Raw genomic sequence first — 26,042 nt, 5'->3', positions numbered from 1 at the left:
AGGGAGGAGCTTCTACGCCATGCATCAACCAGATGTTCACTGGGGAAGTGTAGCCAGATCCAATTTTGGTTTCTTGCTTTGTGCTGTCAAAAAATTGGCCAAAAAAAAAAATCTTGCTGGAGCATCTCCTGTCTGGAAATGGATCCCAGGTGTCCCTGTGCTCCCAAACTGAGTGACACCAACGGCTTTCTCTGTGTGGAATGTGTTGACTCCATCCCTGAACTTCCACACGTGGTGGACTCCAATCCAAACTCTTTCCTTTGTGTTCTTGCAGCTGAGCAGATCCTGGGCCCTCGGGAGCTGCGTGTCAGCGAGCAAAGCCACAACTCCCTGAGGCTCTCGTGGGTGGCAGCCACGGGCAGGGTGACAGGGTACAGTGTCCGTGTCCACCCCTCGCTGCCACCGGGGCAGCCGGAGACAGCGCACCAGCAGCAGGTAGGGTCGTGTTCCCATTTTCTAGGGTTGGGTTTCAGTTCCCAGTGTTGGGTTTCAGTTCCCAATGTTATGGGTCATCCCATCTTGAGGGCACAGCCCAGTTAGGAGGTCGCACCACGTCCTTCAGTCATCCTGGGCACAGTGGGATTGGTGGGAATTTCTGAGGGTTGAAGTGAAGGTGGAGCTCCACCATGGGATCCACCAGTTTCAGTCCCTAGTGTTGGGTTTCCTTTCCCAATGTTGTGCCACAGCCTGGTTAGGAAGTGACACCACATCCCTCAGCTATCCTGGTCGCAACAGGATTGGCACGAGTTCCTGAGGGTTGAAGTGAAGGTGTAGATCCACCACGGGTGTGGATCCACCATGGGATCCACCAGTTTCAGTTCCCAAAGTTGGGGGTTCATCCCATGTTGAGGGCACAGCCTGGTTAGGAGGTCACACCACGTCCCTCAGCCATCCCAGCCAAAGTGGGATTGGCAGGAATTCCTGAGGATTGATGTGAAGGTGTGGATCCACCATGGGATCCACCAGTTACAATTCCCAGTGTTGAGTTTCAACTCCCAACGTTGCGGGGTCATGCTTGGTTAGGAGGTGGCACCCAATCTTCCCAATATCCAATCTTTTCTCTCCTTATCTTTATGATGCCACCACTCAATCCCATCCAGCCTTCCTGGCAGCATCTCCTGCTCCTCCTGCTGCCCGAGTTGTTCATTTTGGTGAGATCTCCGTGGATTTTGGGATTTTCCACCTCCTTGCGTGAGCAATGCTGCCGTGTGTGCTCCAGCTCATCCCACACCTCACAAAGTTTGGCAGTTGGAATGAAGGATAGAAGATACTTGTCCTAAAAGCTTTGATTCCTAATAATAGAACAAAGCTATGAAAGCTTAAATTATTAAGGTGAAGATTATTAATTCTATTAATTATTAAAATGGTATTTAACTGGAATGATCATCCTTGGCAGCTTCTGTGTTTTCTCTGTTATTATGAGATCCTGAAGTTCTGTTTCCATCTCCTGCCCTCAGGTTACATCAAAATTTCCTTCTCTGAGATTAAAAGGAACTTTCTTGGTTGTTTTTCCTTCATTTTCTTATTTTGAGATCACCCTTACCTGTAATGCACTCTCCATGTTTTATTTCCTGGGCCATTCCATGGGCTGTTCCATGGGCTGTTCCACAATTTGAGGATCACAACATCTGGGTGAGGGTTTCAAGAGGCTCCTGCTCACGGAGGTCACCTTGAGCAGGTGTGGAAGGTGACTGGATGTTGTGCTGTGGGTGTGACGGTGTCCCTTGTCCCCGTGTGTGACAGATGGAGGTGGATGGGGACACAACCACGGTGCTGGTGACCGATCTGAAGCCCAGCACCAAATACGTGCTCACGGTGAGGGCCAGCTATGGAGGAGCCCTCGGGGAGCCAGCAGCCACCAAAGGGAAAACAAGTGAGTGTCCCCTGGGCCACCCCTGTGGGAAAACCCATCCCAGAGCTGGAGAGGAGGGATGGGTGATGGGATGGATGGATGGAGGATGGATGGAGGATGGATGGATGGATGGATGAGGGATGGATGAGTGATGGATGGATGAGGGATGGAGGCTTGGATGGAAGGATGGATGGATGATGGATGGATGATGGATGGATGATGGATGGATCGATGATGGATGGATGGATGATGGATTGATGGATGATGGATGGGTGATGGATGAGTGATGGATGGATGAGTGATGGATGGATGAGTGATGGATGGATGATGGATGGGTGATGGATGAGTGATGGATGGATGATGGATGGATGGATGATGGATGGATGGGTGATGGATGGATGAGTGATGGATGGTGGATGGATGATGGATGGATGGATGGATGATGGATGATGGATGGATGGATGGATGGATGATGGATGATGGATGGATGGATGGATGGATGGATGGATGGATGGATGGATGATGGATGGATGGATGGATGGATGATGGATGATGGATGGATGGATGGATGATGGATGGATGATGGATGGATGGATGGATGATGGATGATGGATGGATGATGGGTGGATGGATGGATGGGTGATGGATGGATGATGGATGGATGGATGATGGATGGATGGACTGACAGATGGACGAACGGATGGATGGTGGATGGATGGATAGTGACATGGTGAGATGGATGAATGATGGAGGGAGGGATGGATGAGGGAGGGAGGGAGGAATGGATGGTGGGATGGACAGCAGGATAGATGGGTGATGGATGGAGGGATGGATGGATGGATGGATGGATGGATGGATGGATGGATGGATGGATGGATGGATGGATGGATGGTGGGATGGATGGACAGACTGACAGATGGATGGATGGATGGATAGCAGGATAGATGGATGATGGAAGGATGGATGGATGGTGGGATGGATGGATAGATGGATGAGGGATGGAGGCTTGGATGGAAGGATGGATGGATGAATGGATCAATGAATGGATGGAGGCAAGGGTTTGGAGCTTCAAAGTTTATTTGAGAAGCTCCTGTTAAGTCCTGAGGTGCAGGAAGCTCCTTGGCTTTCCAAACTCCTCCAAGAGGAGGATGGGGCTGGATCCAACCCCAACCCTGAAGTGTCAACAAATTAAATCTAAGGAATTATGGAGGTGTGGTTGAACCTTTGTCCAAGGATTAAAGATGGCAAACCAGGTATATTTATATTAAAATTAATGATTTCTTATGATAAATGAGAAGATAAAAAGGTCTTAATCAGAATTATTTACTGCACAGTAGAGAAGCTAAAACTACCAGGATAGGACAGAATCGTCCACTTTATCAAAATAATTATACTACAGTAATTATATTAAAGTAATTAAAGTAATTGAAATAAAATTAGCCAAAATAAAAAACAATTTTTGAAGTAGAGATTGATGTCACTCACCCAGACCAATGTCCAGAGGCAAATCTCTTCAGCTGACCCTCAAGGGGTGACTTTCAGGGATGTCCCCACCCAAAGCAGGAATCTCCATTCCCAAGAAGTGATATGGGGATATGTCAGGAGACCATGTGAACGTGGGACTGGACTTCCATCACCTCTGCTTTTAGGGATTTTCAGAGTTTAAGGGGTTCACTAATGCCACTCTGCTCCCTGGATGGAGCTCCAATCCTGCTTTGCCTGAGGGGTTTTGTAAAGAATTATTCTTTTCTTCCCTGCCTTTTGTTCCTCCCCGCACCCCCTGCGACGTCCGCGATTGTTTGTCTTCTTGAGGGAAGATCTCTGACAGGATGAATAAATAAAGCTCCTCAATGAGGTTTGACTCATCTGTACTTGCCAGGAAGAAGATGGAATGTCTTTATGGGTGGAAATAAAGCCATTTGATCTCTCCTCTTATTATCCCCAACACGAAGCCAGAGGCAGGAGCTATAAATCCATCTGCCATGGCTGGCTGGATCCAAATGGGCTCCTCTCCCTTGGAATTGTGGCCGTGGGAGCAAAGCAGGCTTTGATTCATGGCTTTGATTCCTGCTCAGTCTGCAAGAACTGCAGAGTTTCCCCTGCCCAGGGTAGATTTCCTCTGCCTGTGAGAGGATATTTCAGATCCCAACACCATTCCCAGAGAAAACTCCCAAATTTCGTCCCTATTTTCAAGTGGAAAAAGCGTTGGTAGGAGGGAGTTGTTGGTTTTAAGGAATCAGCTGAGGGAGAGCTGGTGCTTCTCCTCTTTGTGTCTCTCTGTCCCTGAAGACAAAAGATTTTTCCAAGGATCTTTCCCAGTATTCCAGCACTGCCATCTCCATTTCTGCCCTATTTTTGTGTCCCCAAAGCTCCTGTGCCTCCAGTCACCAATTTCCGCGTGATAGAAGAAGGACTTTTCAGCCTGAAGGTGGCTTGGACACCTCCCCTGGGCAAACTGGAGGGCTACAAGATCTACATCCCCAGGGGTGAGTTTTAATTAATTTTATTAATTTTAATCAATTTTAAATCAATTTTTCTTGGCGTTTGCTTTATAAGGAGCAGTGATTCAAGGGGAGGTGCTGTTAACTCCTGGCATGACTCTGGAAAAAGTCCAGGATAGACTTTTCCAAATATTGTGGTTCTTCCAGGGTAGAGGAGAGTCCTTGGAAGGACTTTTCCTTGGAAAGAACAAGCTGAGGATAATGCTGTGAATTCCTTGTTTGCCCTGGCATATCCAGATGTTTTTCCCACTCAAGTGCCTGCTCTGGTGAGGATTTGGGATGAGTTTGGGATGCCTCCCACTCCCCTCTCTGGGATCTGAGGGCTGGGACAGCACAGTCAGAATTCCAAGCAACACCACATGGATTGGGAGACACCAACCACGCCCCTGAGCCCCCTCCATGGTGTGCAGACCTCCCTGTGGGGTTTAGCCTCATGGAAATGTTTCACCATCCCTTTTCTCCTTGATTTTGCAGCCAACAAGCCGGGGGTGACCCTCGAGCAGATCCTGCAGGGCGATGTCTCTTCCCACCTGCTGGAAAACTTGCAGGAGGACAGGGAATACAGCATCAGCATCTACGCCGTGTATCCTGAGGGGCCAAGCCAGCCCGTGGCTGCTCTGGGAAGGACATGTAAGAGCTGTGACCCCGTGGCTGGTCCCTTTTGTCCCCAGCTGTTGCGTCCCCACCTCAGAGTTGGTGCCCTCATACACCAGGACTTTCCCAGTTCCATCCTAACTCTTCCCTCATGGACATGGACATCCTCAATGCCATCCTGAATTTTGGGGGAATGTGGGAGATCGTTTTCCCTCCTGTTTTACACCCACACTTCACAAGGTTGGTGCTCGGAGATGTTTGGTCCTGGACAGTCACAGGTTGGGCTGTTCTGCCTCTGGTTTATGAGATGCCTTCAGCCCCTGGGCTGAAAATCCCTCTCGTGAAATCATTAAGGCTGGAAAAACCCTCTAAGATCCCTGAATCCAACCATCTCCAGCACTGCCATGTCCCCAAATGCCTCATCCACTTGGCTTTGAAGTCCCTCTGGGGATGTGACTCCACCACTGCCCTGGGCAACTCTTCCAATGCCTGGCCACACTTTTCATCGGGAAATTTTTCCTAATATCCAACCTAAAACTCCCCTGGCACAGCTTGAGGCCATTCCCTCTTGTCCTGTCCCTCATTCCATGGGATCAAAGCCCCGTCCCACGTGGCCACCTCCTTTCAGGTGTTCCCTTCACCCAGCTGAGCTGGAGGAACATTCATGGAAAGCCATCAAAGTCCTCCACTCCCAAGTGGATGCTCTGAAATCTTCTTCCCTGTCCTCCTTCCAGTGAAGCTCCTGCCTGTGGAGAGCCTCTTGCTGCAGAACGAGACCACGGACACGCTCCAGGCCCGGTGGAGCCCTGTCCGGGGAGCAACGGGATACAGGCTCACCTGGACATCAGCAGGTACGGATGGGGTGGGATTCAGGCTCACCTGGACATCAGCAGGAAGGACAGGGGTGGGATTCAGGCTCACCTGGACATCAGCAGGAAGGACAGGGTGGGATTCAGGCTCACCTGGACATCAGCAGGTACGGATGGGGTGGGATTCAGGCTCACCTGGACATCAGCAGGTACAGATTGGGTGGGATTCAGGCTCACCTGGACATCAGCAGGTATGGACGGGGTGGGATTCAGGCTCACCTGGACATCAGCAGGAAGGACAGGGGTGGGGGTGTGTATCAGTGATCAGGGCATGGAAAGATGGGAGCTGTGAGATTCCCGAGGTGTTGGATGCACTTTGGATTGGATTGGATTCTATCTGTGTCCAGAGGGAATTGAGGGTTTTTTGGGGTTTTGACCAGTGGAGTTTTCTCTGCCATGGATGCAAAATTTCCTGCTGGGGCTCTGCGTGAAGCAGGCTGGTGGATATCCAGCCTTGTTACATGGAATTAGTATTCCATGGATTTACTGGACCTGAGGAGCCTTGGAATAGCTGAGAGGAACTGGGAAAAGCCTCCCCGAGGAGCTGCACAGCCCCTGAGTATTTGGGGTCACCCCTTTTTGGGGGGATAACTGAGTATGTGATTTTTGAGGGGACAGCCTGGAAGTGCCTGTGCTCATGGCTTTTCTCTCTGCAGTACTAAAACCAGGCTGCATCCCCCAGAATTTTAATTTTTTTGGCAAATTTGGGAGTTTGGAGACAGATCCACCTGTGCAGCTGGAGCTTTTCCCCTGCCCTGAACCCAGAGATATTTTCTGTGGTGCTGGGAGGGGGAGCAGGAGTGAGAAATTCCAGTTTGATGGCAGATTTTGGCCTTGGGAGATGGATGTTTCTGGGGATCAGGGATGTCAGGACACCTGGGCTCTATCCCAGGCTTTGGAGAAAAAACACATTTTCCTCTCCCTCAGCTCCCCTGGTTATGATGGAAGGAGACATCTCCCACCAGGAAAGGTGGGGATTAGTGGGAGAACAGCTCCAAAGGTCACCAGGAGGGAAAAACCTTCACAGAGAAGACATAAAACAGTTTTTATGGCTTTTTAATACACCCAAAACCCAGCAGTTTGCCCAGGCTGTGCCCGATATTCCAGCTAGGAATGGAGCTTGGTCTGGGAGTGGGGACAGTGGGACAACCACAACACCTCCACCCCGAATTTCCAGCTGCTTTATCACCTGGTACCAGCTCACTCCAATTCCAGGGGTGGAAAAATCCCAAGGGCAGCCCCCGCTGGCCTCTGGGTCCTCTTCCCACACTCCATCCCATCCCGGGATTGGGAATGTGGTGATGGGATCCGGACCCTGCTGCCCATCCCAAGCACGGGAGGGGTTAGGTTTTCCTCGTTTGACTTTTAAAACCGGGATTAGAGAAACACAATCTGGAGATGGGAGCGGTGGAGAGCAGGTGGGAAAAGGGGGATGGGGCTGGAACAGAAAATGGGGACGTGGCACCATCCAGTGACCAAACTGGAAAAGGCATTTTCCCTCTTTTTGAGGTTTTCCTCGACATCCTGTTGCCTTGCCTCCCTGCCGCTGGGAATCGGGATCCACAGGAATTCGGTTTTAACTCTTCTCCTGCTGGGCACGTTTAGCTGAGCTGGGTTTAGCCCACAACAAGGACATTAAAACTGGGTTTTAATGCCTTCAATTCCAGCAGGGAAGGCAGGATGACTTAAGCACGGAGTCACCCAGGGCTGGGCAGGCTGTGGACCCTTTTATTGGATCACTCCCAGACCCCAACGTGCCGGGTTTGGGGCTTTCCTGGTTTATTCCCTTTGCTTTGCCAATCCATGAGTTGTCTTGATGATCCCTGAGCTCTTCCCAGGTGGATGTGGATTATTTCCACCTGCATCCACCCGGGGTGGTCCCGGTGCGCTGCAGGGTGGGGTGGGCTGAGCCAGGGGACACAGGCTGGGCCAGGGGACACAGCCTGAGCCAGGGGACACGGCCTGAGCCAGGGGACACCATTTCCCTTCACAGAGGGCAGCATCCAGGACGTAACCCTTGGCAGCTCCTACACCTACTACATGATCCAGGGGCTGGAGCCGGGCGTGGAGCACACGGTGACGATCAACCCCATCTTTGGGGACATCGAGGGACCGGTGGTGACTGGCAAAGCCACCACAGGTGAGTGTCCTGCAGCAGGGGTGGCACTCAGGGGGTGCTGGCACAGAGTTGGTGTCGCTTCTGTCACTTCTCTGCGTCGTTGGGTTTGGGGACGTCTTTGAAGCTGTTGGAACCTTGGTGGAACCAGGCAACTCTTCCCTCCTGCAGTGGCATCCAGCACTGTCCAGATGCTGAAAGTGAGCGAGATTTCCATCAACAGCCTCCTGCTGTCCTGGGATTCAGTCATGGGAGCCACCGGATACAGGGTGGCCTGGGGTCCGACAGCAGGTGAGATCCGTCTCTGCTCTCCCTGGAATGGGAGAACGTCGGGAGTGGTGGGAGCGGGGCAGGTCCAGCTCATGAACTGCTCCAAGCAGCCTCCCCCACAATTCCAGAGCATGAACTGAAACCAGGGATTATTCCTGGCCCTGAGGTACCGACCTGGCCCCAGCCCTACACAGAATGAGTTCCCAGGAAGGAGACAGGGAACGTTCCCAGATTCCTGTGGTCCCTGGATATGAGATGGTTTGGATTCAATTCCTCTCAACTGGTTTGGATCATTTAGGTATTAAAATTCCAGAATAAATAACCACAGGAAAACTCTCCCTTGCCCTGGTGAACATGTGGAATCCCAGCATCACTGAGGCTGGAAAACACCTCCAAGTCCAACCTATGCCCAATCCCCACCTTGTGATGGAAGCGCCACATCATTTGTTCCTTGGACACCTTCAGGGATGGGGACTCCAAACCTCCCTGGGCAGCCCCTTCCAATGCCTGACCACCCTTTCCATGAGGAAATTCCTCCCAAATTGTAACCTCCAGCAGAGGGAATGCAGTGGATTTCCCAGGATGCAACAGAGCTGCTCTCCAGACTCTTTCTCCTCTTGTGTTTTATTTTCTCTTCCAAAGAATTCTTTGGCAAGGACCGTCCCCGTCACCTGTCCCTCAGCAAGTCGGTGACGTCCCACCAGCTCCACGGCCTGGCCCCTGACACCGAGTACGTGATTTCTCTGTCCGTGCTCTTCAGCTCTGGGGAGGGCCCCGGGATCACCACCTCGGCCAGGACAGGTGAGTGCAGGTGGGATGGTGGAGTAGCTACTACAAAACGTAACCTCTGTGTATCTGGTTCGACCTTGTGTATCCCTGACTGGGGCTGTTCCTGTGCTCTGGGCTTGGGAAGAGCTTCAGATTCGTAAGATCCCAGATTGGTTGAGGTTTGGAAGAGTTGGAATGGTTGGAAGGTTTGGAAGGGCTGGAAGGTTTGGAAGGGCTGGAAGGGTTTGGAAGAGTTGGAAGGGTTGGAAGAGTTGGAAAGTTTGGAAGGGTTAGAAGGTTTGGAAGGGTTGGAAGAGTTGGAAAGGTTTGGAAGGTTTGGAAGGGTTGGAAAGTTTGGAAGGGTTGGAAGAGCTGGAAGAGTTGGAAGGGTCAGAAGGGTTTGGAAGTGTTGGAAGAGTTGGAAGGTTTGGAAGGGTCAGAAGAGTTGAAAGGGTTGGAAGGGTCAGAAGAGTTGAAAGGGTTGGAAGAGCTGGAAGAGTTGGAAGGGTTAGAAGGTTTGGAAGGGTTGGAAGAATTGGAAGAGTTGGAAGGTTTGGAAGAGTTGGAAGAGTTGGAAGAGTTGGAAGAGTTGGAAGAGTTGGAAGCCCATCTTGTTCCAACACCTTCCACTATCCCAGCTCACTCCAAGCCCCATCCAACCTGGTCTTGGACACTTCCAGGGGTGGAGCAGCCACAGCTTCTCTGGGAAACCTATGCCAGGGCCTCCCACCTTCACAGCCAGGAATTCCTTCCCAAAATCCAACCTCCACCTGCTCTCATTCAGTTTAAAGCCACTTTCCTTTATCCAAGTCCCTTCCCAGTGCCCAATTTGCTTCCACAGAGCTTCCAGGTATCCCGAAATTCAGACCAATATTAAGTCCTCAACATTGTTAGAATCCATCTGAAAACAATCTGAAGAATCAGAAATCTGGGTAAAATCTGCTGCAGGGAACCACAGGATGATGAAGAGTGTGGAACATGCTAGTACAGTCCTTTCTGCTTGGTGATAAGGGCTGTCCCCTTCCTCAAAAATTCCATAATTCCAAAGGAATCCTTCTGGGAGATCAGATTCCCTGGACAAGCGGCAGCAGATGCAAATCCTTTGTGTAAAATAGGGAAAGTTGATGGACAAACCTTGTCCCTGTCTCTCAAACTTCTGGGCTGCTGCTCTGGGAGCAGAGCAAAGACAGAACTACTGGTCCAAAAGCAGAGGTGAGATTCTTGGGAAAGGTTCCAAAGTGGCAGCAGGTGACTGGAAACCCTGGAACACTACATGGAGAAAATGGTCTGACCCTTGTGAGGAAGAGAATGGGGAATATTCCTCAACCATGAGAGCTCTGGGTGGGTGTTTCACTTGAGGAACAGGGATAGGGATCTCCTGACTCCATGGATCCCTGAGCTGCCTGGCCTGGCCTTGCTCCCTGGGATCTGGGCAGAACGTAATCCTTGATGACCTCAGGAGTGGTGTCTCTCCAGATGAGGATGAGGAGACACTAAGGATCAACAAAACCACCATTTTTAACCCTTTGATATAATTTTGACTCATTAATGTGTCCATGATGAGCCTTTGGGCAGGAATCAGTTCATTCCTGATGTTGTCCCTGTCCTGCAGCTCCTCTGGGATCTGTCTCCAACTTCAAGGTGACGTCCCACACCAGCACCAGCCTGTCCTTGGCCTGGAGTGCCACAGCTGCTGCCACCAAATTCAAACTCACCTGGAGCCCCGCTGGAGCAGGCAAAGGTGAGCAGGGAAACGACATTCCAGCCACCTTCCCAAATTCCTGACCCACTCCTTGGGGGTCAGAAGGAGATCCCACAGCTGGGAAACTTGGTCCTGTTGGAGGTCCTTCCTCCTCTTTGTTTTCATGGTTTTGTTTATGGAGATAATCCCCAGAGCTCTGGGTAACGCAGCAATTTCCTTTGCAGGAAGGAAGTGAGCTCCAGGCTCTGAAATATCCCCATTTTTCCAGGAAAACAGGTTGCCAGGACTCGGTACCTGGGCAGCAGAGTGTTGGCTCATCGGATTGACCACCTGGTGCCCAACACCCTGTACAGGGTCGGTGTTCGGGCTCTGTTCAGCAGGACCGAGGGGCCGGAGGTGACCCTGACTCACCACACAGGTAACTCCTGCTGGAAAAACCCTCCTTGGCTTGGGATGCAAAGCTTGGATTGATCTCGGGCATGGGATTGGCCCGAGTTTGTCAGAGCCTGGTGATAAAACCACCACAGTTTTGGGTTCAATCCTCGTGTTCATCCCTTTAAGAGCTGGACTCCACGATGCTGGTGGATCCAACTCAGGATATCCTGTGGATGGTGGAGGCACGAGCAGCCCTCACTGCTTGGTGGCAATAATCCATGGCTGTTCCCGTGGGAGGGAGTGGACACACCTTTCTGGCACATTGCATAATCCTGGATTTATCAGTGCAATTCCCAGAGTTATTTATCCACAACCACCACAGGAATGCAGGAACCTCTCTGCAGGCACCACCCAGGGTCACTCACCAGTCTGCACTGGGAATTCCTTGGATTGTGGCTCTCCCTCTTCCAACATGGAGTTCTGGCTTCTTTCAGTGTCTTTTTTGCCTGAATCCATCTCAATGAGTTTTTCATTGAATTTGAAGATGTGTCTGGATGATCCATCCTCTCCTGGAGTTCTTTTCATGTCACTCTGTGTGTCACCAGTTTGGTGTGGGTGGTGAGGGATGTGGATAATATTCCTCAGCTTGGATTCCATGGATCCATTAGGAATTTCAGCCTGGCATCCTGGATAATGTTTGGAAAGTAGATATTGAATGAATGCCTGTATTTTTCTCCTCCACCACAGCTTGGAGCCATGGTGCTGCTCTGGGACTGAGCTGAAATCTTATCCTGGTTTGTTTTTCCAGCTCCTTCTGGAGATTCCAACCCCATCCCAACCATCCAAGACCTGAGGGTTGCCGACACTGGTGTCAACACTTTGAAGCTGGCTTGGAAAAGCCTTCCTGGGATAAGTCACTACAAGATATCCTGGGAGCCATCCAATAGTAAGAATCCAAATCCATTGGTCAGGGAGCACAAGGAACCCACAAAAATGGGGAGTTTGGCTCAGGAAATTCCTTTTTCCATGGGTGATCAGGGTAGGTGGAGACTTTATTGTCTACAGGGACAGGTTGAACTCCTCTAAATGAGTCCTGAGTTAAGCTTTAGGCTCTAACCACGGATAGTTAGGATATAGTTGGGATTTGGGAATTCCAAGACTTAGTTCCTTTCCATATTTGTGACCACATCTCTCTGCTGCCTGTGCCTCAGTTTCCCCATGGGCAAAATGAGTTCCTTACTCTCCTCCTGGCCAGGTCCTGTCAGATGTGTGTGAAGCTGCTGTAACAATGACTGTTACCCTTCCCTTTCCGTGGACACCACGGATTTTTTGGGATGTCTCCTCTCAGGTGACTCGGAATCCTCCCAGCTGGTCCCAGCAGAGGCCGTTTCCTTCACGATTCCCAAACTGAAGGACAACACCACCTACACCATCTCCGTGTCCGCAGTGGGAAAGGGGCAGGAGGGAAACCCCACGGTCCTCACGGCCAAAACCTGTGAGTGTGGGATTCATGGATTGGGATAAGAGCATCTCCATAGGGGAGTGAAAGAAAAAGAGCAGTTTTGGCTGATGGATGCCTTATTCCTGGAATCCAGAATATTTTGGGTTGGAAGGGATCTTGAAGATCACCCACTTCCAACACCTTCCATAGACCAGGTTGCTCCAAGCCCCGTCCAACCCAGCCTTGTTTCTTCTCAGATCCCACCAAAAAAATAGATATTGATCCTTCCTTCTTATTACTGAGGAATGTTGGGATTTCCCTGTCTTCCCCTGCCAATAATTCCCATTTTTGTGGCACGTTATCTTGGAATTCCCTCTGTATGCAATATCTTGACCTTTTCCAGCAGGTAAAGGCCAACATCCCTCATGAGTTCTGCAAAAACAGGCAGGTTTGAGATCAAACGAAGGAGAAAATCAGGGATGTGGAGCCAACACTGGGATTTCGGGGAGTATCTGGGAAAAAAGAAACAATGAAAACTTAATTACAAGTTTTACAAGTTACAAAAAATTACAAGTTTCAGTCAGTTTCAAGTCCAGACTGATGATCTTGACAAAATTTCCACCAGTTCCCACCAAATGAGAACCTGGTCTGATTCAGCTTCTTGGAAAATGCCTGAAGTGCTGGAGGAACTCCTTCCTCTCACCAGAATCATGGAATTTGGGAGGCAGAAATGTCCCCAAAGCCCTTTCCAGCCCCTAAGCTTCGTCCCTTGCTTTTCCAACAGTGGATTTACCCAAAGTGACGGAATTCACCGTGCAGGAGGCTGCGGATTCCAGCGTTTTGTTATCCTGGGATGCCGTTCCTGGAGCATCCCAGTATTTACTGACGTGGGGATTGTCCTCAGGTAACGTTTGGTGCGGGAAGGAAACCCAGATCCATCTCCTGAATTCCTCTGGATTCTTTAGCAGGAGAATCCTGAGGGTTTCCATGGGTTCCTTCATCTCAGCTTCTCCATTTGGCTGAAAAAGAGGGAAAAACGGGAGCTGGAGGGGGCTCACAAAATGTCTCATTCGGCCCACTGCAAAATCCTTGGGGGAAGAAAAAAAGGAGGGGTGGGAATAGCTCAGGAAGAAGGAAATTTGGCATTGTCTGTGTCCCTTCCTATCCATCAAATCCACCATAAAAAGGTGAATTTTTGTAATCCATAAAACCTCGTTTTTATCTGTTTCAAGTCTCTGCTCTACTGTGAAGGGCTTTTAAAAATTCCTGAATCCTTCCTCACCATTTTTTTCCCCAACTGATTTGGCTTTTCAGGATTTGCCCTTTTAAACCACCAACTCTATGATCTTTTTTCCTGGATTGGACTAAAATCCTCTTTGAATTTGGAGTTTCCTGTCCCTGTGGCTTCAACCACAAACTTTTTTCTAGGGTCAGTTCATGTCCAAAGTCAGAGAAACCAAATCCAACAGAATTCCCTGTGCACCCTGCAGTGCTTTTGGAACTATCAGGAACTTAATGGTTTTTTTTGGTTTGTGGTGTTTTGTTTTTTTGGGTTTTTTTGGTTTTTTTGGTTGGTTGGTTGGTTGGTTTTTTTTTAATTCCAAGGATATTTCAGGATTGGCAGCTCCATACTTGCAGGTTGTGTCACTCAGGATGAACCATCCCGTGGCAGCAGCATTTTTTTGGGATAAATATTATGGAAAAGCAATTTGGGAATGGAACTTTTGGATCACTGGGGTGATTTGAGTGATCAAACGCAGCTGTTCCCCTTCCTGTGCTGTGCTGTTCAAATATTGATCCGGAAGGACTCAGAAATCCCTGATTTCAGAGTTGTCTGGGAATCAGGAATGGAAAATCCCATGTCTGACAGTCCCTCCATGCCCTCTCTCCATTGATTCAGCTGGAATGGGTTCATAAATATTGATTTCCCATCACCAGCAGATGAATCCTGACCCCACTTCTCCATAGGATAAAATTTATGTTCCTGAGTGAGTAATTCCAATTTTTCCTGAATAATTATCCCGACTGCCAACATTGGTGTATAGAAGCAATTAAAAATTTGGTCTTTATTTTTTGTATTGATTAATTTTCCTTCACACAACTTGTTTTTTTCCCTAAACAAACGTTATTTTATTACACATTTTCCTTGCTCATTTTTAAGCTTATTTAATGCTCTTTTCCCTGCTGATTCCATCCAGCCTGTCCTATTAAAAAAATTTGGATCCCTTTCTATTCCACTTGCGATCATTCCACCTGTGGATCAGACAAAATAAACCAATTTTGGCTATTTTGACTCAGGGAGGGAAGCACATGAGTTTAAGTCAAATTTCAAGAAGGATTTTACTATTTTATTTAATGGAGGAAAACCTCCCTTCCAAATATTTTTGTGGAGAGTTAAGAACAGCAAACTGGATTTGCTCCTTGGAGATCTTTTCCAGCCTTAATTGTGTGAGTTGATGATAGTGGAGCAGATTATTTGCACTGATTTTATTTCTTGCCACACAAACTGAGCTTTTTGGGTGATTTTTTGAAAGTAAAATGTTATTTCAGGATAAAAAAGATACGAATTTCACTTTGAATAATGTCAAATTCATCATTTGTTATTTCTAAAATAAAGCACCTAGGAAATGTCAATCATTATTATGACATTTTTCTCCTATCATTATTTTAAATCAAAACTATGAATTGTGTGTAACCAAATTTCTCAGTCAAGTCTGATTTCATTTTTCATCAACTTTCCATTCATTCCCAGAAAAGAATCTTATTTCTATCCATCAGAACCACTGGATAGAGATTGGTCTCAGCCTTGAGCATTATTTGCACCAAATTCCCTAAATTTTTGCATCAATTCCAAATTTTCAATGCACAAAATCCACCTAATTCCATCTGCTTTAGGACCTGACCATTACAATTTGTAAATTATTTTCTTTTGCCTCTTCTCTAGATCCTGGGAATCATCCCCAAATTCCTGTTTGCCAACAGTGATGCCACCAAAATGGGAACAAATCTGTGTTTTTCTGGCTCCCAGTCATGTTCCTCCTGTTTTCCACAGCTCCCGCTCTTTCCCGGGAATTGTTACCAGCAGTTTCCCAATCCTATCGAGCAGCAGGGCTGAGCTCCAGGGAAATGTATTTGTTTTCCATAAAACCAATGTTTGGAGACTCGGAGGGACCGGAGACAACGCTCCTTGGACAAACAGGTATGAAGGATGGAGACCTGGATTTTCCAGGGAAAATTGCTCTTGAGGCTGATTTTTGGGGTTTCTACCGTTTTTCTCTTTGTTGGAGAGGCTAAAAGAGGTTTAAAATTCACTTTTTCTGTTTGGGTCCTACAGCAGGAGCTCCCAGGGAGACACCAACTGCTCCAGTGGCTCCTGCGCCGTTGGATACGAGGAAATCTCCATCCGGATCTCCCAGCAGTGTGGGGACCACTCCTCTCCCAGTGCCCACCAGTACAAAGCTCCCAGAGCCCCCAGTATGGACCAGCACGGTGTCAGCACCACTGACAGCCCTGCCTGGGCCGAGTGAGTGGGGGGATGATGATGATGGTGATGATGATGATGATGATGTAGAAATAGTCAAACCTTCCAGAGGCCAAGATCTTCTCTGATCCCAGGAGCTAAAACCGGTCTTAATTCCCTGAATAACAGGAGTGGACAATGTCAGGGAAAGCCCAAACCCCATAAATGCAGTGAAGGCCTGAGCACTACCCTGAGGGGTGAAGGTGCTGCTGCTCACCCAAAAATTGGCATCACAAGAGGTTTGGGATTTGTTGTGTTGCTCTGAACACACAAAACCCCAGGATTCTGCTTTAGGACCCCTCAGCTTACGGAATTCCTCTCTTCCCTCTGCAGTTTGTGGGAAGCTCAAGGCAGATGTTGGGTTCCTGGTGGATGAATCCTCGAGTATCGGCCAGAGCAACTTCAATAAAGTGAAGGATTTCCTCTTCCGGATCGTTTCCTATTTCCCCAAAATTGGGCCTGAAGGGGCACAGGCAAGATTTTCTTATTCCCTTTCCCAAAGTTATTTTCCTTCCATTTTCTCCTTCTGCTCAGCCCTGCCTAAAGCAGGGTCTTCCCACCCAGGAGTTGTGGAGCAGAAAAGCCAGGGAAAGACCTGTGTGGAGCAAAAAAGACAGGGATTAAAATCTCCTCAATGTCAGCTTTCCCATTTGGATAAATTTCCACTTCTTGGTTATTTCTCAGAGACTGAATCATTGGGAAAAAAGCAAATTCCACATCTGAAATGCTGTCTAGGTTAGCCCAGAGATCTGTTTCGTGCACATTCCCCTCTCAGATCCCATTTCTGACCCCCATCCAGAGTGGGAATGATTGGAAATTTAGACCAGGAATGGTTGAAAATACAGACAGACAACAGAAATCCAGAGTGGGGATGGTTGGGAAATCCAGAGTGGGGATGGTTGGGAAATCCGGAGTGGGGAATTGTTGGGAATCCAGAGTGGGGAATTGTTGGGAACCCACAGTTGGGAATTGTTGGGAACCCACAATGGGGAATTGTTGGGAATCTACAGTGGGGGTGGTTGGGAAATCCAGAGTGGGGAAGGTTGGGGAATCCAGGTGTGGATCCAAGTGGGAATTGCAGGATGTCCCAGCAGCTCCCCCCTCCAACAAACAGAGAACCAAATCCCCAGGAGATGATGGGAATCATCTGCAGGGCAAATGAAGCCTGAAGGATTTAATGACAGCAAAGCCAATGGGAAGACTCAGTTCCTCATTTATTCGGGGTCATTTATTTAATTTAAATTAGGAAGGGAGAGTTACAGAGCTTGGTTTAAGTTGAGCAGGAAATGGGAATTTCTTAGACTCTGCTTGGAGGTTTTAGGTGAATGATGACGTTACCCTGGGTCAACAAATAACTCTGGGACAACATAAAAAAATTTTGATTTAGGTGAGGATCTGACTCCCTTTTCCCAGAGAATTCAACCTCTTCCCATTCCCACACTTTGACTCAAGGCAGTTTGTCCCAATTCCTGTGGATGTGGTGATTTCAATCTCAGTTTTTGGCAGGTTGCTGTTGCTCAGTACAGCGAGGAGCCCAGGGCAGCTTTTCACTTCAACCAACACCGCGACCGCAACGGAGCCCTCGGAGCCATCAAAGGGCTGAGCTACACCGGGGGCAACACCAAAACAGGTCTGGGAAGGGACTTGGACACCTGGGATGGTCCTTGTGGCACAGGACAGAACCTGGAAGCCAAGGAAAACATTTCTCTGGGTGGTTTGGAGCCATTTCCTTGGCAGGAACATTGTGCTTAAAGTTGTTTGAAATTTGAGAACGGGTTAAATTTGATTTTCAGGAGTGGTTTTTTCAACCACTTGGTGCTTTATCCATGCCCTGGTTTTTCCCCCGGGTTTTCCTCATTATTTTATTATTTTACCTGCACTTAAGAGAGGTTTTTACACTGTAAACATGAGAATGGCTGATTTGAAGCATTCGTGCATCCCTGAAATCCAGATATTTTGTCTCATTTAAAAAGCTCAGAGAGGGACAACACTTTCCATGTGCTCATTCCCAGCTGGACACTGGGAATACCTGGTTCCCTGGAGGAACACAACCAGGAATGGTAAATTAGAGATGGTTAATTTTAATTGAATTGTTTAGCCCAGTTGGTTGGAACCTGGTGCAAATAACGCCAAGATTTGATTCCCCTATGGACCATCCAGGAATTGGACTTGATGATCCTTGTGGATCCTTTCCAGAATATTCTGTAGTTTTGTGATTTTTCAATGAATTCTTCACATTTGAGGCACCCACATTCCTCATCCTGCCTCAGTGGTTTTGTCAAGAGCACAAAAAAAACCCAGGAAAAGTCAAAATACAGGAATTTTCATGGGATTGCTTAGGGAAAGAAGGCATAGAATTGGTCAGGCTGGAAATTCCTGGCTAACCTTGCATCTAATCTTTCTTTTTATGGAGTTTGTGTCAATAAAGACATTTTACTCCATGTAGGAATCTTTCCATGGTGTTTTGGAGCTTCTTGACCATTTCATCTGTTGGAGATTTCTTTGTGAAACTTTCTTGGTCTTTTCACAGACATTTGGAAATGGGAATTCTGTGGATTTTATTCCAGAAGTGTAAGAAAAGTGCTTCAATTTTCTAAATATTTTGGTTCCCCTTTTCCAAAACTACCTGCTGATACCACCAGAACCATTCCAGCCAAGCTGATTTCCTGCTGTTATCCTCTAAAAGACATTATCCCCTACCCAGGGCTTTCCACTTTTGAGGAATTCCCTTCATCCTTCACCCATGGAAGGAGATCCAGAGTCCAGACCTGTGGAGTTAATCCAGCCTCCCACCCTGTCTCTTCTCCCTGTCTGCTCAGGCCGTGCCATATCCTACGTGCTAAAGGAATTATTCCAGCCCTCCAGAGGGATGAGACCCGGTTTTCCTCACATCCTGGTGCTCGTGACCGATGGACAATCCCAGGATGACGTGGTGTCCCCAGCCAGAGCAGCCCATGCTTTGGGTAGGAGTTCCCAGTTGTGTTTCCCTCAGTTCTCCATTAATTTCCAGAGGGTTTGAGGTTGCCCCATTTTGTTTCCATGGTTCTCCATTAATTTCCAGAGGGTTTGAGGTTGCCCCATTTTGTTTCCATGGTTCTGCATGAATTTCCAGGAGTTTGAGGTTGCCCAGTTGGGTTTTCCTTGGTTCTCCATGAAGTTCCAGAGCGTTGAGGTTGCCCAGTTGGGTTTCCCTTTGTTCTTCGTGAATTTCCAGGGGATTGAGATTGCCCATTTGGGTTTTCCTTGGTTCTCCATTAATTTCCAGAGTGTTGAGGTTGCCCAGTTGGGTTTCCCTTAGTTCTCCATTAATTTCCAGGAGTTTGAGGTTGCCCATTTGTGTTTCCCTCAGTTCTCCATGAATTTCCAGGAGTTTGAGGTTGCCCAGTTGGGTTTCCCTTGGTTCTCCATTAATTTCCAGGGGATTGAGATTGCCCATTTGGGTTTCCCTTGGTTCTCCATGAATTTCCAGAGGATTGAGGTTGCCCAGTTGGGTTTCCCTTGGTTCTCCATGAATTTCCAGAGGATTGAGGTTGCCCAGTTGGGTTTCCATGGTTCTCCATGAATTTCCAGAGGGTTGAGGTTGCCCAGTTGAGTTTCTCTTGGTTCTCCATGAATTTCTAGAGGTTTGAACTTGCCCAGTTGGATTTCCCTCAGTTCTTCATGAATTTCCAGATGTTTGAGGTTGCCCAGTTGGGTTTCTCTCGGTCCTCCATGAATTTTCAAGGGTTTGAGGTTGCCCAGTTGGGTTTCCCTTGGTTCTCCATTAATTTCCAGGAGGTTGATGTTGCCCTATTTTGTTTCCATGGCTCTCCATGAGTTTCCAGGGGGTTGAGGTTGCCCAGTTGGGTTTCCCTCAGTTCTCCATGAATTTCCAGGGGGTTGAGGGTGGTGCACTGTGTGAGGAGTCACTTTGAGGCCACTGCTGGTTCCTTCCCTCCTTCATCCTTTCTCTTTTCCCTTCTCACCTTGTCTTGGTTTGCTGTAACTCACACCCAGCTCCAGGTGACTTCTCTGTGGGTTCTACCTGATCCCACCAGAGGATTTTACCAGGTAGGGGTTTGGAAACCCTGATCCCAGGAATTAGGAGTGGTGGAATCCATGTCATTCCAGGGCTCCGTGTCATTGCTGTGGGGGTGTCAGGAGCTGACCCCATGGAGCTCCACAGGATCTCGCTGCAGCAGAACCCCCAGAACGTTTTCTATGTCAGCACCTTTGATGACTTCCCCCAAATCCTCCAAGAGCTGATTGAAGCCATTTGTTCTGATTCTCAGCTTCCAGGAACCCAAATCCCACCAGGAAAGGTGAGTTCCTGCTCCTGGGAGTAAATCCAGCTTGGAGTGGGTCAGGCACAAGGAGAATACTCCCTGAGGAATATTTCAGAGCAGAATCAGAGTGGATTTAGGACACTGTGTCCCATTCTGACCTCACTGTCCAGCCCTAAAGAAATCTTTGAAATCCAGGGAGTGGAACTGGGGAAGGCAGGATAGAGCTGGGAATGTTTTGGTGGATAGAGCCACTGCAGAACACTTAGATATATTAAAAATTAACATTATAAATTCATAGGATTATACTTTAAATGCCCAAGAATTCTCCTGAATGGTCAGCTTTGCTTTTCCCTTTTTTTTTACCTAAGCCAAGAAATGTTTTCATCTCTGTTTTCCTGGTCACTCCAGTTTATTTGCCATCCTTTGGTGAATATTAATTCCCTGATAATTTTTTTTTCCTCTTTTCTGCTGAAGATCTCCAGGGGCTCAGCAGCTCACAGGATTTATGACCCCCACACCACGAAGGGAGAGAAAGGGGAGCGGGTGAGTCACGGAATATTCCCAGTTGGAAGGAACCCACATGGATCATTGAGTCCAACTCTTAAGGGAATGGCCGCACAGCGTGATCCACTTGGATAATTAATATCATGGAATTATGGAATGGTTTGTGTTGGAAGGGACTTGAAAGATCATTCAGTTCCAACCTCGACACCTTCCATTATCCCAAATTACTCTGTCCAGCACTGGCTTTGGACACTTCCAGGGGTGGGACAGTCACAGCTTCTCTGGGAATTCCATTCCAGGGCCTCCCCACCCTCCCAGCCAGGAATTCCTTCCCAATGTCCCATCCATCCCTGCCCTCTGGCAGTAAATACAACCAAATTATGCCCAAGGAAGAGTTCAAGCAAAGAATCGCTCTCAGATCTTTTCTGTCGATGTTTTGCTCTTCCTGCTCCATGCTGGCTTTGAAAACCCAGGAGAAGCTCTGCTCTGGGATTTGGGAATGCCCTCAAGTGTTAGGGTGCTGCATGAAGCTGTTGGGGTTTGCAGGTCTGAGGTCATCCCCCCCACGCTGTTCTTTTCCATGTTTTTAGGGTCTCCCTGGGAAGGATGGAATTCCTGGGCTGCCGGGCAGGCCGGGCCGGCCGGGTCCTCCAGGTCCCCCTGGAATCATGGTATGGATTGTGTCTAACAAACTTTTCCAAAGGGCCACTCCAGAGAAAAGTGGCCAGCATCCCTCTGTCCTGTTTTGCAGGGCCTCCCTGGCAGCCAAGGTGACACTGTGAGTATTTGGAATCCTGGGGTGGTTTGGGTTGGAAAGGGACCTTAAAACTCATCCCATTCCATGGGCAGGGACACCTCCCACTATCCCAGGGTGCTCCAAGCCCCATCCAACCTGGCCTTGGACATTCCAGGGATCAGCACCCATGGTCTTGAGGGTGTTTTTCTGTTTAATACTGCAGAATTTATTTTTAATTCCAGGGATATCCAGGACCCACAGGGCCAAAAGGAGACAGAGTGAGTTCCATTCCTGGATTTCACTGGGAAAAATTCATTTCTTTGTTGGGACCTCTCTTTTCCAAACATTTTCACTGAAATCTTTGGCAAATGTGAATTTTTAGGCTGTGTCTACCTAATCCTACACTGCCAGACTTCATCTTGGGGAGTTTCCCTCAGGAATTTTATGTCTTTATGGAGAAAAGTGCTCAATCCAAATCCCAAATTCTGGGCATAATTGATTAATTAATTAATAGTTAGTAATTAGTAAATTAATTGCAGGAGAAGGTGGGGTCATTCTGCCTGAGTTTCCATTAATAACAAACCTGGTTTAATCCATTTAGGACACTAAAATATTTCAGTATTTACTGGGGACAGATCCCAGGAGGAGCTTCCTGCCCTTCTCCCACTCTCCATTCCTCCTCTTTCCTTGCATCCCTCTGAGCTGTCTGTGCAGATGAAGATCAGGAATGGATCCTGCTGAAAGCCAACTTCCATTTTTTTCCTTGGGATTAATTTTTTTTCCATGCCAGCAAGCAAAACTCAGGTCATGGCAATGTGGTTTTGGGTACCAGGTGCTTTGGGTTGATGGAATTGCCTCAAAATCACCCAAAGTGCATTTATCCACAGGGAGAGCCAGGCTATGTCCTGGGAGGAGTGGAGGTGATTCCTGGCCGGAATGGGCAGCCTGGCCCCCCTGTGAGTATCAAACCCCAGGTGTGGGGGAGCCTTTAGCTTCCCAAGGGCTGGGAGAGATCCCAAATCCCTCCCTCTCCTGCTTTTCCTTGTTGCAGGGACAGAAGGGGCAGCCGGGGGTTCCTGGGGTTCCAGGACCACCAGGTTCTCCAGGGCCACCAGGAATTTCCATCAAGGTGAGTTTGCAGCACAATTCTGGGATGTGCCACTGATGCCTTGAGAAGAATGACCTAGAGCAGAGGCTGGGCAGAGCTAAAGAATAAATTCGGGATTTATGAAAAGGATCTCCTCCATGGATCCACCTTGGGCAGCACCAGAGCCCAGCCAGGGCTGCACCCAAATGAACCAAAATGGCCCCAAAATGCACGAGCGCTCCCGGGGGCTCTCCCTGGGCTCAGTTCTGCTCCATTGGCACCTTGGAGTTCATTGTCCCATTCCAGCTTTAGCCCAGGCAGTCCCACCCTGCTTGTTTTTCTCTCTCCAGCCCACGGTGTTTGTGCTCCTGGGCTGAGATTTGGATCATTTGTCCTTGGTGCCCAGCTGGAGCAGGAATTGTTTTGTCTCCCTGCTCTGTGCACAGAGCTCAGCATCCCATAATATGAAGCCCAGACCCACACACTAAAGCAGCTCAGAATGTGAAAATAGAAAAGCCAAACCTGAGGCATGACCATGGGAAAAGGAGACCCAACACCGAATATTGCAGGTGGAGGTGTCTGGAGACCTCTCCTAAATTTCTGCCTTCCAGTGGCAGTGGGAATTTTGTTCTCTTGGATTGTCAGACTGCAGGATTTCTCTGCTGGGATGAAGTTTGGTGAGGAGCCCCTAAATACCCATCCCATGGGAATTCTCCTCGTCCTTTCTGTTTCAGGGTGAACCAGGGGATTCAGGAATCAGGGTGAGTACCTGAGGTCAGCTTTCACTTTGGGATGAAAAGCCTTTTTTCCATAATTATTTCCAAGCTGCCCAGGAAGTTATGGCTTCCAAAATTCTGGGAAGATCCATGAAGGGATCATGGAGTGAGACTTTCCTGTGCTTCATGCAGGGTCCCCGTGGGAGGAGTGGCCTCAAAGGTGACAGAGGAGATGTGGGAGAGCCGGTGAGTGGTCCCAGGAAGTCAGGGAAAAACTAGGGCAGATCCAGAGGAGGGAAAAAAGTGGATCAAGAGCCTGGGACAACAAATGGCCCAAACTGGCAGCAGCTTCAAAACAAGGGGAGGGGTGGTTCTTCCCATAAATCATCCCACAAAGAGGTTTGGGAAGTTTGAGTTCAAGGGGAGATACGAGAAGTCTGTGGAGGATTACTGGGAATAAAGAGACCAGGATTGGTTTGGTTTGGGAATTCCCTGTGTTACAAATGGCTCCATCTGAAGGATAACATCCCTGTGCTGTTTCCCATCCTGCCTGGGTCTGTTTTTGGTTGGTTTTGCCATAATGGAGAGCCATATCCCATAAATCAGCCCTTTCCATGGGTCTGGATTCACCATTCCAGACCAACATAGACTCCCAGCCTCTATCTAACATTGTTTTCCCTTCCTGAGTAAAGCCAGGGATTCATCACTTATCTGTGAGGGAAAAGGAAATTTGGGAATACACAGACAGCTCTGCAATTTCTCCATTTTAAAGGAACTGCTCAGATGGACAGATCAGGATAAATATTTCTCTGCAGAATTAAAGATTTTAACCTTTCCAGTAAAGGGGGTTCCAATAAAACCTTTCCAGTTTGGAGGGGGAAAAAAAAAGAGATTTGATGATATTCCTTCCTTTCCAGGGAAAACCTGGTTTGCCAGGCCCTGTGGGGCTCCATGGGGCTCCTGGACTGCCTGGACCACAGGGAGAAAAGGTTGGATATTTCCTGAATCCCTCAGCCCAGAGGGAAAATGACAGGAATAGCAGGGTACACCTGTGGGAAGGCATTTTGGGATGTCCCAACATTCCCCTCCTGTTTTGCTAAGAAAGACTCTGGAGCAGGAATGTGGGAAGAAATGGTGTCGGAATCTGAGGTATTGATGATCCTGAGATTGTAGAAAGTCTCTGTCTTTCTGCCCCGCTGCCAAAGCAGAAGCCATAATTCATCTGTGCTGGTTTCAAGGTTGTTTATTCTGTTTATCTCTAACATGTTCTGCTGCCCTGCCGCAGCTCTGTCCTGCAGGGCAGCGTGTGGGGCTCTGCCCTCAGTGGGATGTTACAAACATTAAATACCACAAACTACCTGTGCTGGATTTACAATAACGTGCCAATATCTGTCACCTACGTTGGACAGTGTGTCCCCAGCCTAAACCAACAGAAAAATGCCAACACCACAGTGAAACATGGAGGGCATGAAGAAGGAGAAAAAGGACAAGGCACACCCAATTTCCTCCATCTTGTCCCCTTTGGACCCCTCATCTAGAATCCTAAAATTTTATTTTTGCACATGTGCCACACTTAATTATTACTAATATCAAACACTCAGAGCTGGTAATTCATCCTGTAAGATTGAAAACTCTTTTCCATGGCCAGAGATCACAGACAGTGTCTCTGGGGGCTCTGTCCAGGGGCGTTCCTGACCCCTGCCAGGGTCCCAGACCTGCCAGGGTAGCCAGAGGGAAGCTTTGGATTCCCACAGAATGTGAGCTCTGGGATCAGCATTCCTGAGGATTCTGTGCTTTTCTTGCAGGGAATGGCAGGAATTGGCATTCCTGGCACTGCTGGCATGAAGGGGGAAGAAGGAGAGCAGGTGGGTTGGGAATCTTGCAGTGAGATTTGCATTAAAATCCTCTCAGAGTGTTCAGTGTCTCCAGAGTCTCCTCCAATATTTAGGAATCCCGTGGTTCCTCATGGAAAGGGTGAGAGGAGAGAAAAGAAGATTTGGGGTTTAAAATCAGCGCTTTCACTGTTTCCTCTGTTGTTTTCAGGGAATGATGGGACCTCCAGGAGCACCAGGACCAAAGGTGAGTGCTGAAATCCTGAACCCGAGTTCCCAGGCCTGGAATTCAGTTTCCAAGGAAATTTTCTGCCCCTAACCAGCATAATAAGGAATCATCATCATAATTCCTGTGGGAAGCATTGGATCATGGAATGGTTTGGGTTGGAAGTGACCTTCCAATGCCACCTGGTCCAAACCCTCAGATCTGAGCAGGGACACCCTCAGCCACACCAGCCTGACCTGGAGCCTTCCAGGCTCAAAAGCAAAGAAAGGGAATAATTTTCCACTGCCTGCACTCTGGAATTCCTTGCTGCCAAGGAGAGACCTGGAACGGCAGCAAGGTGGGATATTTTAAATAATAAATGGCACTTTTGAGGCCAGGGAGACTCCAGAGTCCCAGGCTAGAAAAGCTGTCCTGTAATTAATGGAAAATTGGATAGAAGAGCTCCATCCTTCCCTCCCTCCCTCTGGATGGCAGCAGGAGCCAAAAATGTTGGATCTGTTTTCATTCTGGTGGAAATTCCCTTCTGATTTCTTCCAGGGAATTCCAGGACCTCCAGGGCAGAAGGGAGACCAAGTGAGTGGAACAGTAAGAGAACGTGACCAGCTCAGCTGGAATTATCCTGATTTTTCCCAGCTTGTTCCCTGTGGGATCCAGCAGGGATGTCCTTG

General features: G+C 48.4%; 1 protein-coding gene across 1 annotated transcript in view; it reads left to right on the top strand.

The window, feature by feature from the left end:
- LOC105758623 (uncharacterized) overlaps positions 1-26,042 on the top strand; it is a 93,175-nt gene that overhangs the window by 11,260 nt on the left and 55,873 nt on the right. The window contains exons 7-37 of the mRNA XM_072918488.1: positions 275-435; positions 1,744-1,873; positions 4,222-4,338; positions 4,828-4,983; positions 5,682-5,798; positions 7,810-7,956; positions 8,104-8,223; positions 8,845-9,003; positions 10,583-10,711; positions 10,941-11,090; positions 11,856-11,993; positions 12,396-12,542; positions 13,273-13,392; positions 15,541-15,687; positions 15,823-16,011; positions 16,342-16,481; positions 17,515-17,638; positions 18,828-18,971; positions 20,119-20,309; positions 20,748-20,816; positions 21,368-21,448; positions 21,529-21,576; positions 21,756-21,791; positions 22,401-22,469; positions 22,565-22,642; positions 23,335-23,361; positions 23,509-23,562; positions 24,234-24,305; positions 25,122-25,181; positions 25,360-25,395; positions 25,912-25,947. Coding sequence (XP_072774589.1) covers positions 275-435; positions 1,744-1,873; positions 4,222-4,338; positions 4,828-4,983; positions 5,682-5,798; positions 7,810-7,956; positions 8,104-8,223; positions 8,845-9,003; positions 10,583-10,711; positions 10,941-11,090; positions 11,856-11,993; positions 12,396-12,542; positions 13,273-13,392; positions 15,541-15,687; positions 15,823-16,011; positions 16,342-16,481; positions 17,515-17,638; positions 18,828-18,971; positions 20,119-20,309; positions 20,748-20,816; positions 21,368-21,448; positions 21,529-21,576; positions 21,756-21,791; positions 22,401-22,469; positions 22,565-22,642; positions 23,335-23,361; positions 23,509-23,562; positions 24,234-24,305; positions 25,122-25,181; positions 25,360-25,395; positions 25,912-25,947 — 3,392 coding nt within the window. The remainder of the gene's footprint in view (positions 1-274; positions 436-1,743; positions 1,874-4,221; positions 4,339-4,827; positions 4,984-5,681; positions 5,799-7,809; positions 7,957-8,103; positions 8,224-8,844; positions 9,004-10,582; positions 10,712-10,940; positions 11,091-11,855; positions 11,994-12,395; positions 12,543-13,272; positions 13,393-15,540; positions 15,688-15,822; positions 16,012-16,341; positions 16,482-17,514; positions 17,639-18,827; positions 18,972-20,118; positions 20,310-20,747; positions 20,817-21,367; positions 21,449-21,528; positions 21,577-21,755; positions 21,792-22,400; positions 22,470-22,564; positions 22,643-23,334; positions 23,362-23,508; positions 23,563-24,233; positions 24,306-25,121; positions 25,182-25,359; positions 25,396-25,911; positions 25,948-26,042) is intronic.

This window comes from Taeniopygia guttata, chromosome 1A, assembly GCF_048771995.1.
Source record: "Taeniopygia guttata chromosome 1A, bTaeGut7.mat, whole genome shotgun sequence".
NCBI classification, from domain to species: domain Eukaryota; kingdom Metazoa; phylum Chordata; class Aves; order Passeriformes; family Estrildidae; genus Taeniopygia; species Taeniopygia guttata.
The sequence above is the reverse complement of the archived record's forward strand: the minus strand, read 5'-3'. Positions and strand labels throughout refer to the sequence as shown.